At 45.5% G+C, this 13,035-nt stretch overlaps 1 protein-coding gene across 1 annotated transcript in view; it reads right to left on the reverse strand.

Annotated features, from left to right (window-relative positions):
* The window catches only part of ATXN10 (ataxin 10), a 147,858-nt gene that overhangs the window by 115,531 nt on the left and 19,292 nt on the right, over window positions 1–13,035 (reverse strand). The window contains exon 2 of the mRNA XM_075553501.1: window positions 4,151–4,342. Within this exon, the coding sequence (XP_075409616.1) occupies window positions 4,151–4,342 (192 nt within the window). The remainder of the gene's footprint in view (window positions 1–4,150; window positions 4,343–13,035) is intronic.

Consider the following 13,035-nt stretch of genomic DNA (forward strand, 5'->3'; position numbering starts at 1 on the left):
AATGCTTGCATATATATTCCTGCTTTTTTAATCAGTAAAGAAAACAAGAATAAACTATCTTAAAAGAACATTAAAATGTTCACAGACATATTCTGTCACTGCAAGGCAGAGGCAGAAACGTGCTATTTTCTGAGCATACCACGTGCCCAGGTGTTATGTGGCATTTTACATACATAATCTCATCCCTAGCAATCCTGTGTAGACTCGTCGTCGTTGTTAGGTGCTGTCGAGTCAGTTGCTACTCGTAGCAACCCTCCACACAAACACAGAATGAAACGCCAACTGGCCCTGGACCAGCACCACTGCCGTTGCTACGTTTGAACCTATGGCAGCCACGCTGTGTTAACCCATCTCATTGAGGGACTGCCTCTTTATCGCTGTTCCTCTATTTGACCAAGCATGTTGGTCAGTCCTGATGACATGTCCAGAGTATCAGAGACAAAGCCTCAACATGCTTGCTTCTAAGGAGCATTCTGACTGTACTTCCAAGGCAGACTGGTTTGTTCTTCTGAGAGTCCATGGTCCGTTCGATATTCTGCACCAACACCACGATTCAAATGTATCAATTCTTTGATCTTCCTTAATTATCATCCAACTTCCATGTACACATGAGGCAATTAACAATATCAATGGTTTAGGTGGGGCACACTTTAGTCTTCAAAGTGACACCCTCAGTGCAGACGTGCCCAATGCAGTGCGTCACTGGGTTTCTTCACTGCTGTTTCTTGAATACTGATTGCAGATTCGAGCAAAATGAAATCCTTGACAACTTTTATAATGTCATCTCCCTTTACCATGATGTTGTCCACTGGTCTGGTTGTGAGAACTTCTGTTTTCTTCACACTGAATTATAATCCATACTGACAGCTGCAGTCCTTGAACTTCATCAGCAAGTGCTTCAAGTTCTCCTCCCTTTCAGCATGTAAGGTTGTGTCATCTGCATAGCAAAGGTTCTTAATAAACCTTCCGCCACCATTACAGAAGGGTCTCGAGGAGAAGATGAGTCTGTCAGGGTGCAGTGTAGCAACGATGAAACATACAACTTCCCTCTAGTTCCTAAATGCTTCCTCCCCACCACGATCATGATCCCAATTCTACCTGCCAAATCCGGCTAGACCAGAGAGGGCACGCTGGCACAGACAGGAACTAAAAACACAGGGAATCCAGGACAGATGAACCCTTCAGGACCAGTGGTGATACTGGGAGGATAAATGGAAGGTAGGGTGGAGAGGGGGAACTAATTACAAGGATCTCAATATAACCCCCTCCCTGGGGGATAGACAACAGAAAAGTGAGTGAAGGGAGACATCAGACAGTGTAAGACATGACAAAATAACAATAATTTATAAATTATCAAGGGTTCATGAGGGAGGGGGTGGGGACAGAGGAGAAAATTAAGGAGCTAATACCAAGGGCTCAAGTAGAAAGCAAATGTTTTGAGGATGATGGCAACAAATGTACAAATGTGCTTGACACAATGGATGGATGGATGGTGTTAAGAGTTGTATGAACCCCCAATAAAATGATTTTTTTAAAAAGAAGTTATGACTAAATAAAACACCTTTGCTGGGAGAAATAAATAAATAAACAAACCTGCGTCCAATTCCTTCCTTCCTTCTTCATATAATCCAACTTCTCTATTTGTTCAGCACACAGTCTGAATAAATCTGGTGAAACTACGCAACCCAGATGCACACCTTTCTTGAGTTTAAATCATGCAGTATTCCCTTGTTCTGTTCTAAGGGCCAACTGTTGGTCCATGCACAGGTTCCATGAGCACCATGAAGTGTTCTGGAATTCCCATTCTTCTCAAGGCTCTCAATGGTTTAATATGATCCACACACTCAAATGCCTTGTCAGAGTCAACAAAACACAAGTAGATATCTTTCTGGTATCCTATGCTTTCAGCCAAAACCCATCTGCCACAAGCAATGATATCCCTTGTTCCACATCCTCTTCTGAATCCACCTAGAATTCCTGGCAGCTCTCTATTAATGTACTGTGGTTGAATGATCTTTAACAGAATTTTACTTGCATACAAACTGATGATTTCTGTATTCTACTGGGTCACCTTTCTTTGCAATGGGCACAAATATGGCTCTCATCCAGTCAGCTGGCGAGATAACGGTCTTGTACATTTCTTGACATATAATAGTGCGTGCTTCCAGTGCTTCACCGGCTTGTTGAAATAGTTCAATTGGTGTCCGTCAATTCCTGAAGCCTCGGTTCTCACTAATGGCTTCAGTGCACCTGGGGCTTCTCCCTTCAGTGTTACTGGTTCTGGTCAAATGCTACCTCTGGAGATGGTTGAAGGTCACTCAGTTCTTTCTGGTACAGTGATTCTGTATGCCTCCATCATCTTTTGAAACTTCCTATATCTTTTGGTGCTTCCTGCATCGTTCATCATTTTGCTCACAGAATCTTTCAATATTTCAACTCAAGATCTGAATTTCTTCTTCAGTTCTTTCAGCTTGACACATGCTGGGCATGTTCTTCCTTTGTGGCTTCCTAAATCCAGGTTTCCACACATTTCTTTATAATACTCTGACTTCTTGGGCTGCCCATTTATCTGGTCAGTTCAGGTTTGAGGCACTGTCTGCCCTGTTCTACAGCTGAGGAACTGGCTCCCTAGCGGGGCTCGTCTACTTGTCTGGGACCACGTGGTGACAGAAGGCACAGTTGCACAGCCCGAGGGCCAGCATGTGTCCTGGGAGAGTGAGGGCAGGCAGCTTTGGGGTTTAAATTCTAGAGTCGGAGGGTTTGGAACCAGAGAGAGTGTTCCTGGGCGCTCTCAAGGAGAGTGACTCCAGAGTAAGTTAGTGATTTCACCTCTCTGCATCACCGTTTCTTCTTTTGTAAAAATAGACAAGTGTAGCGACTCTGCCCTAAGGATTGAACAAGATGCTGGAAGTAAAGCAGTCGGGACCAAGCCTGGCGCTTGGGAAAGGCTCGCCAAGAGCCCACCTCCCTCCCCAATGAAGCCAGCCGAGCCCAAAGCCAGCAGTCTCTGGTCTAAGGCTCGACCTTCTCAGCAGCTGTCTACTCAGACAAGCACACAGGTAGCAGTCTAAAACGAAAGAATCTTCAGGATTATCCAGCTTCCGTGGCGGCCCTTCTCTGCTTTGCAAACGGATGGCAGGTCCAGTTCAATTTTGAAGTCAAAGCTTTCTGCCCCTCCCTTTTGATCTTGAAACGCTCATTAATCAAACGAAAGCCTCGGGTGCAGGGCTGTCTCGGGCAGCGGCAGGTTTCTGGGCCAGCGCGCCTTCCCTCAGCCCAGCTGGGGCAAACTGCCCTGGGGCCTCTGTCTACTTCAAGTCCAGGACAGTCAAGGGGAGCACCCTCTCGGTGGCTCCAACTTCACCGCAAGGCAACATTTTTCATGAAAAGCTGACTTCGGAGGAAGGGGCTCATGCTGAGAGTAATGGGGGTATAAACAAGCGTCGCTCATCTCGAACTGCTGTTCACGACGTGCACGACCCAGGAGTGTTGGGCAGTGAAGGTGTGCGACTTCACACACTCTCATGGAAACCAAGGCTTCTACAGCAGGCTCCTTGTTTCGGTAACTAATGACACGATTAGAACATTTACAACTGAGAAATGCAAGGTCCTGTAACTGCAGGTATATCTCACCCCAGGGTCAGAGCTAACTCCAACATGAGCAACTCTACAGGACGGGGGGAAATGCTCTTTAGGGTTTCCAATGCAGTACGATTTTACAGAAGCGCGGCCTCAACTTTATTCCATGGAGCAGCTGGTGGGTTTGAACTGCTGATTGGCACCCCAATGCTTAACCCACTGCAATAACAGAGCTCCTTAAAAATGTATACCTATGTACATTTAAAGAGGCACAATTCCTATTCAAAATGAAACACGTGAAAACACATCAGGAACATGAGTAAGAAATCGAAACAGCCCCTGATGTCAAACACGTGCTATTGTGTCACACACTATTGATTGCAGCTTAATTTCAGGGTCTCCTATGGCAAGATATGGAATGCATTTCCCCCTCAGAGATGAGCAAGGTGGTCTTCTAAGAAGGGTGAAATCATGACACCAAAACCTTCCCAACCAATCGACCAAAGATGAACCGGCCTGGATAAGAGCAAGAAACATGGCTAAGGTCCAAGTATAAGGACAAGAGCCCCACCTGATGGAATCCTGGTTCAGGGCGCACTCAATGCAAGCATTGCGGAGACACCGGAAGCACTCTGTGATGAGCTGCAGGCTGGAGCCCAAGTTTTCTGCCTGGGAGGGCTCTCTGCAGGCCAGCTCAATATCATGAGAAGACTTCTTCAGGATACCCAGGACTCTCTGGAAGATACTGCGGGGTGCTGTCTCCCTGAAAGAAGATAAAAATGGGTATTACTCAATGGATGGGTGGAGGGATCGTGATAAGAGTTGTACGAGCCCCCAATAAAATGATTTTTTTAAATGGGTGTTACTAACTGGGGGGGAGGGGTGGAGGTGAAAAAAACATCTAATTTCCAAATGTCTTCTTCAGAAAAGTGTCTATCACAACATGTAAGTTGGTAAATTGGTATTTTTGATTCCAGCTCCTCAATTTACAACACAAAGTAAAAGATCTGCCGCGAGAACCAGCTCAGGTCAGTCACCCTATGAAGTCAGTCCTGTCACATCCCCAGTCCAGAGTTGGACTCAAGGGGTCCACTTCCAGTGACAGCCCAGATCCCAAGCGTGAGTGCCCACGCTTCTGAATCTGCCCTTCCCTTGGGCAAACAGACTGCCTTTCATGTTCCACCCAGCAGGCCTAAATGTGGCCTCTGTCACCCGGGATGAACGTCAAGTTTGGTCCTGAGAGACAATATTCATAAAAGATGCCTGAAGCCAAGTCTGCCATCCGATCCCTAGCTACGGGCAAAGCTGTGTAACTATCAAGTGCCCACTCCTTACAATATTAACTTCCTGGGCGAGGGAAAGGGGATTGACAGGGAGAGAAAAGACCCCTGAGGAGAAAGATGACCTGGGGCTGTCCCCTCGGGGCATCTCAGTTCCCACTCCCCCGAGCATCACCTGGACTGCGTATCACTCCACAGCTATGAAGATTAAGATAAGAATTTTTTGTGCAACATGGCACCAAAATGCACGCCAACTTCCTCATTCCAAGAACCCCCTAAAGAATGGGCAATCTGTTAGGAGAAAGGCGATGCCGGAGCAGGAGTAGAGGGCTGGGCCATGTAAGAAATCCTCACCGATTATTCTGACCCGACACAGTTTTGCCTTATGCCCCCACCATGGAATCTGACTCCTACACACCCCACCTTTTACCCCAGACGAGGCTTTGCCTACAACCGCTGTGGCGCTGTCTTGGTTGTGTGCCACCAAGGCGACTCCAGCTCACGGGAGCCCTATAGGACAGAGTGGAACTACCACAGGGTTTGGGGGGCTATCAACGTGTTGTGGTGGCTCACCAGGTCTTCTCTCCCACAAAAAGGCCGGGTGATTTTGAACTGCTGACCTTGTGGTTAGTCCTTAACACTGCACCACCAGGTTTCTTTACTAATGGAACTGTGCGCGTTCTGGTGCTGGGTCAACAGAGTGAACATCTCCCGGACACGGCATCTGGGGAGACACGTCCCTAAAGCCCTGCTACTACCAGTACAGAGACTCCCAGGGCTGTGTTTTCAGGTCGAAGCCACATAAACCACCTTGTTTATCATGTTCTCCTCAATGCCTAGCCCTTTAACAAGCCCAGCGCCAAATGTACAATTAACCTGATATTTTCTATTCTCTGCAATGTCCCCCCTTTTCCTTTAACTTTTTTCATACAGATTTCTCATTTGAAATAACTCAGGCATGCTTGTGAAAGTTGGGCACTGGTAAGGAAGACTGAAAAAGAGTGGATGCGTTTGAATTGTGCCGGAGAAGGGCATTCAAAGTGCCATGACCACTGTAGGACAAGCAACTCTGTCATGGGAGAAGTGCGGCCACAATGCTCCCGGGAGCTCGTGTCACATACTCTGAACATACTGACAGGAGAGAGGAGTCCCTGGAGAAGGACATCGTGATTGGTAAAGTAGAGGGACAGCGACAAAGAGGAGGCCCTCAGCGAGACAGACTGACACAGTGGCCGAAACCAGTGAGCTCAGGCATAGGAGTAGCTGTGAGGATGGCGCAGGCCTGGACTGAGTTCCATCCCTGTGGTACATAGGGTCGCTATGGGTCAGAACCAACTCTGTGGCACCTAACTACAACAGGCTTGTTTTAGACAAGAGGCGGCGTCTGGGTCACAGAACCGCACAGTGCAACAGTGGCGCGCCTGCTCCATCTGCAGCTCTGAACCGCTCTGGGAGCACAGAGCGCTCAGGCTCGGTAACTGGACCAAAACCAAAACAAGAAAGGCCAAGAGCAGCTGTCCTCCTCCTCGACAAGTGTCTGAGCAATGACACCATCAAGCCAGCTCCCGTGCACAACAGAGCGGACACTGACTACTAACCCCTCCAAAATGGCTTTCCAAAGGAAAACACCTTACCGCCATCAAGTCAATTCTTATTCATAGTGACCCTCTAAGACAGACCAGAACTGCCCCTCTGGGTTTCTGAGACTGTAAATCTTTAGGGCAGCAGAAAGCTGCATCTTTCTGCTAGTGGGTTTGAAATGCTGACCTTCAACGGAGCTTTAAGGAGAAGTAAACAGGTTGCAATGGAGCCCTGGTGGCATAGTGGGATACCCACTGGGCTACTAACTGCAAGGCCAGTAGTTCAAAACCACCCATTGCTCTGTAGGGCAAAGACGGGGCTTTCTACTCCTGTGAAGAGTCACAGTCTCAGAAACCCACAGGGGCAGTTCTACTCTGTCCTATAGGGTCGCTATGAGTCAGAATCGCCTAGATGGCATAAGTTTGAGTTTGGGGAAACAGGTTGCAAACATGAGTTTGCTAAGAAAACAATCAAGGGTTTAAGATCATTGGGGAAAATGCCAAGAGTTTTATAAAAATTCACCATAACAAATCTACCCCTATCTGCTCAAGCAGCATAAAGTTTAATGACATTTATTATTTAATCTTAGAGTCAACAAAAGTAGAGCTCTGACGATTAAAATGATGCATGCCTCTTTGAGCTATTAAGATGGCTAAGAAATGTGCACTTATATCCATAAAGAAGCCAATATGATTTCTCTTAGATCTTTTGCAATTTACCTCTCCCATGGGTACTGCTCACTCCCTTCCCACGGGGACCCATCTTCCCTGATTCGTCCTCTGGGAATTCTACCCTGTTTCCCTAGGTTGTTAGCTGGCACAAGGAGAGCTCTGCCACCCAATGATGGGAGATGAGAAACGCTGGGCAAAGTTCTGAACAGCTATTAACAAATTCACAAACGCTCCTCTTATGAATGATTTCCAATAGCACATGTTACTTTGTCATATAAGCACCGTCCCTCTATCCTTCATTACACTTTAACCAAAAGGAACATGTTGAACTGAGCTCAAGGAAAAGATGGCTGCCATCCAAGTCACGATGAATAAGTCACTAAAGGGTAGTCATGGCACCATCCATTTGTGCACAACAATTTGCATTTGCAATGTAAACAGAAAGTCGTTAGGGGTTGTGATCACTGTCGCCCAAGCAGCCCCTGGAAAGACCACACACACACCTCAGATTCCCACCCCCAGAATGCTCTTTCTACTCTGTCCCCACCCAATCCTCTGCCTAGAGGAATCTTTCGTTTTCCTCTCGGGCCTTATGGAAAGAAACTCAGCTCCAGGGAGCTGCCTCTACTCCTCCAGGCAAAACGGCTCCCCATCTTCCCACTCCACAGGCAGCCTTCTATTCCTACACCTGAAGTAAAGATGTGCCCGTGTCTGATGACTGTTACTCACCCATCTGTCTCTGCAGCTAGCCTGAAAGTCCCCCAAAGTTGGTGGTGAGTCACCATATTGGTTCAACCTGAACACACATGGCGCCAAGACCAGGAGAGTGGCTTCTGGTCCCTGACCCCAAAGCTCTGAGCATGTCCCTGAGCGTGCCTCAGACCAGCGCCAGGCTCACATGAGCAGTGAGGGTGACGCGCTCACACTGCAGCGACAAGCAAAGGTGGAGGCAAAGCGCAATCTCCGGCTCGCATCAATGGGATCACAGAGCCTGGACTCAAGACACTTGCAAGGTGGCAAGATTCTAAGATGTGACAATGAAGTCCCCAGCTTAGGACTGATGTTTAACAAACATCAGGTTTCTCCTTCCCTATTAAATGATGTGATGAGCTTAATTGGGGGAGAGTAGAAATAAAGGGGCAAGGAGCCTGCCCAACTGCATGCATTCTAAATTTCTTGAGCTGGACGTCCATGTCTGGATGTCTGGAAACCTTGGAGACGGCTCCGGGAAGTCTTTCCTCAAGTGCCACACACACAAAACAACCAGCTGATGATTCCGTTCAACAGCGTCTCCTACAGCACAACACCTGCACCAGTCGTCAGCCGAACACACAAACCCTTGTAGCCAAGAACACTACAACTCTCTTCCCTGCTTGATAGTTTGCAACCACTTGGCATTACAGACCCAAATTTAAAAAAACCAACTCACTGCTATCGATGTGATTCTGACTCCTAGTGGCCCTGGAGGCCACGCCGGAACTGCCCCTGTGGCTTTTCCAGACTGTGACTCTTTTAGGGAGCAGAAATCCTCCTCCCCTCACCCCACACCCAAGACAGATGCTAATTTACTCATTTCGTAAATCCGAGGCTCTGTGTCAAGAAGCACATTGCAATGACGTGTCATGATGAACAGCGATGAACTGGCTCAGGAAGCGCGGCACTCCTCCTCATTCTACAGGTGAGTAACAGTAACAAGGCGGTCACTTCTGCTTTCACCAGGCCAACCAAAAATACCCACAAAGACTTTAGAAAGCGTAGCTACTTCATTCACAGAGGCAGAAGGTACTTACAAGGGCAGTTAAAATTCAAGCGTTAAGACATTCCTATGAGAGAGGAATGCATACCCTGAAGACAATGTAAATGAAATGTTACATTACAGAACACGCCGCCGCCGCCACCAAAAAAAAAACACTTTGAAATTTTGACAAAAGGTGGAACTTCAAGTTTCAACAGATCTGCAGGTTTACTCTTGGCATGCCCTGTTTGAGTAAAATTACAGCCAAGGATCAGTGATCCTATGCAACTAGCTGCATGGCCAAGCCTCCAGCGAGACTCCATGGCTGACAGTGAATTCTCCGGTGGGTGCTCTCAGCGAAATCAAAGTAAGTGCTAATTCCCAGAATGCTACAAGTGACGTCTTCATACTCCTTACAAGAGTTACCCTCAGACCTTAGCCTTCCTTCAAAACTGGCATCATGAGGTTTGGAGGCGTTCAGCCACTGTCACTGAGAAAAACTGTTAAACTGCACACTAGTGTAGGGCAGAAAATGCCGACCACTGGCTGTGATAACAAACCATAGCCCTCCCTCCTGCTTTCTGATTTGACTGGGCTGGAGTGACCAAAGCAGAAAGTGAAAACATCTCCATCTCCGGACAGAACGGCCTGAGGCAGAATGTTGAACTTCATCTCTGCAGACCTCAGATCTCTCCTTTTCACACTCCTCTTCCTGCGGTAATGTGGTGGGTGACGTACTGGGCTGCTAACCACAAGGTCATTAGTTCAAACCCACCAGCTCCTCTGAACGAGAACAGTGAGGCTATGTGTTGCCATCAAGATGGGAGAGTCTCAAAAGCGCTATGGGGCAGTTATACTCTGTGTAATAAGGGTGCTATGAGTCAGAATCAATGGGCCGGTTTTCTTCCTGGTTTCTCCCCTGTCCCTGAAAACCCAGCCCAACCCAGTTTGCTGGACAGGAGAGTGAAGACCTCAGGCTGCCGGGCCAGAGGGTTGGTCACCCTCCTCAGTGCCGCACGGCAGCCCACGGCAGTCAACACTGGGTTCCTATCAAACTCTTCCTGTGATATTGATGTCAAAGGTTCAGATCACCTTGGTGAATCATGAAATAGTAGGATTCTTTGGGGTTTCCTAACCCTCCCAACTTTAAAAATGTAAAATCCATTCTTAAATTATGAGCCATAGAAAAATAAAACATTTTAAAAAACAGGTGGCGGGTCAAGTCCACGGGTCCTCTCCCAACCCAAAACCACTCCATGCCTCCCCAAGGCCATGGTCCTCACCACATCTGAGCTTCATCTCTCATCAGAACAAACACAACAGCAGCAAGGTTATAATGATCTGAACAACACTATCAACCAACTTGACCCGGCTGATGTTTACAGAATGCACCACCCAATGCCAGGAAAACCCAAGTTCTTCTGAAGTGCATATGGAACATTCGCCAAGATGGGCCATGCTGTGGTCTGTAAAGCAGATCTTAACAAATTTAAACGACTGAAGTCACACAAAGAATGTCCTCTGACCATAACAGAATTAAGCCAGAAATCAACCCAGAAGGCTAGCTAGCATATGCCCAAATATTTTTAAATTAAACAGCATAAATAACCCAATGGATCAAAGAGACTCATGACGGGAAAAAAATAAGGTGTTTTTAATTGAACAAAATCAGAAAAACTGAAAACACATTAAAAACACCACAGGGCAAAGCAGAAGCCGTGCTTACAAGAGGAATGTATGACATTAATTGATTGTACAGAAATGAAAGGGTCCCCTATCAATGGCTCTAAGCTTTCATAAGAAGAAGTAAGAACAGGATGGGTACCTCAACAGCAGTAGAAATGAAATAGTACAGGGCAGAAGGCAAAGGAACTGCAAACTGAAAAAGAGGCAAATAAAGATGAAAACTATGTATTTGAAAAGACCAAGAAAACCGTAAAACTTGACAGGGACAGACCATAAAGTAATCTTTTGGCAAAGCCAAGAATAAAATGAACCCACAGATATCGAAAGGCTAAGGGGACATTACAAACAAGTAAATCCACAAGCTCAACAACTTAGATGAATGGAACTTAGAACCAATCCCTTGAAAGACACAACTACCAAAACATAATCAAGAAAAACTATTTCACTCAAAAGACTTGCCGCTATTAAAGAAACCAAATTTGTAGACTAAAACCTTCCAATATACAAAACTTCATGCACTGATGACTTCGAATGCAAACGCTACCAGACATTTAAAGGAAAGGCAATACTAATTCTACTCCAATTCTTCCAGAAAACGTAAGAGGCCAGAAAACTTCCCTCATTTATGAGGCCAAATACCAAAAACCTGGCAACATTACAAAGAAAAAAAAAAGAAAACACAGGCAAAAATCCTCACCAAAATATGAGCAAATTGAACACAGCAATAGACAAATGGGATAATGTATAGTAGCCACTTGAACTTTACCCTGGGAATGAAAAGCTGGTCCAAAGTTAGAAAATTAAACAATGTAGTTCACTGCTACCAACAGAGGAAATGATAACACTCTCACTGCCACAGAGTTGACTCATAGCGACCTCACAGGACAGGCTACTATGACTGCCCGCTGAGCTTCTAGGGCTCGGAACTGTTTACAGCAGGACAAAGTCCTGTCTTTCTCCTGCAGAGTTGGTGGTTTTGAACTGATGACCTTGAAGATCGCAGAGCAATGCATAGCCACTACACCATCAGGGCTCCTTTGAATGTCTACTAAATACAAAAAAAAATCCATTTGACAAAATTCAACATTCTTTCATAAAGAAAACAACTCTTAGCAAACTAGAAATAGGTAAGAAATAAGTGATAAAGGATATTTACCAAAAAAGTCTAACCCTGACATCGTACTTACTGGTGAGAGAATGGATGCTGTCCCCCTAAGATGGGGAATAACAACAGCTGCCACTACGGCTCCTGCTCAACACCCAGCAGGCGTCCTCACTCAATGTAGTAGGTAAGGGAATGAAACAATGCATCCAAATGGAGACAAATAAAATCCAGGTAGATAATTTCCAAGAATCCAAAAATACCCCAAAAACCTATTTAAATTAATACATAAATTCAACAGTTATTCAAGAGAGAACATACACTATCAACTGTATTTCTGTATACTTGAACAATTGGATTTTGTAAACTTTACCACTTAAAACAGTAAATACTTGGATATAAATCTAACAAGAGACACATATGCTGAAATTTTTAATATACAGAAGAAAAATATCAAAGTTCTAAGAAAACAGAAATATATCATGAACAAGAATCAATGTTTGCCAAAAATTATAATTATCTCCAAGCTGTTCTACAGATCCAATGCAGCCCAATGAAAAAATCCTAAAGGATTTGATGGCAAAATTGACAAACTTCTAAAATTCACAAAAACAGCAAAAGATCTAGAATAGATCCAACCCAATTTGAAAATTGTCAGCACTCAAGGTTGAGCCATCTGCCTGGTTCAGGTGGTTAATAAGCCTCCCTCCAATCCTGATGCCATGTGCTTCTTCACATGAGCCAAGAGCGTCTCTGATGATTTGCTCAGCAGACTGAGTATGACAAGAGGATATAACCCTGCCACACACGCTCCTGATTTTAAACCATGCAGTATTATTCCCTTGTTCTGTTCCCACAACTGCCTCTTGATCCATGTACAAGTTCCACGTGAGCACAATGAAGTGTTCTGGAATTCTCACTCTTCTCAAAGTTATCCATACGTTGTTAAGATCCACATAAGTTGTATAGTCAATAAAACATAATATCTTTCTAATATTCTCTGCTTTCAGTCAAGATCCACCTGACATCAGCAACAATATCCCTTGTTCCATGTCCTCTACTGAAACCGGCCTGTATCTCTGGCAGCTCCCTGTCGATATACTGCTGCAACCATTGTTGAATGATCTTCAGCAAAACTGTACTTGAATATAATATTGTTGATATACTAACTCTGTAATTTGAGCATTCTGTTAGGTCAATTGTCTTTGGAATGGGTACAAATATGGCAGTTGGCCAAGTAGCTGACTTGCAAATTTCCTGACACAGGAGTGAGTGGTCGCAGGGCTTCATCACTTCAGTTGGTATTCTGCCAATTTCTGCAGGCTGTTCTTGGCTAATGCTTTTAGTACAGCTCCAGCCTCTTCCTTCAGTGTCATTGGTTCTTCTTATATGCTCCCTCTT

This window comes from Tenrec ecaudatus, chromosome 6, assembly GCF_050624435.1.
Source record: "Tenrec ecaudatus isolate mTenEca1 chromosome 6, mTenEca1.hap1, whole genome shotgun sequence".
Lineage (NCBI taxonomy): Eukaryota > Metazoa > Chordata > Mammalia > Afrosoricida > Tenrecidae > Tenrec > Tenrec ecaudatus.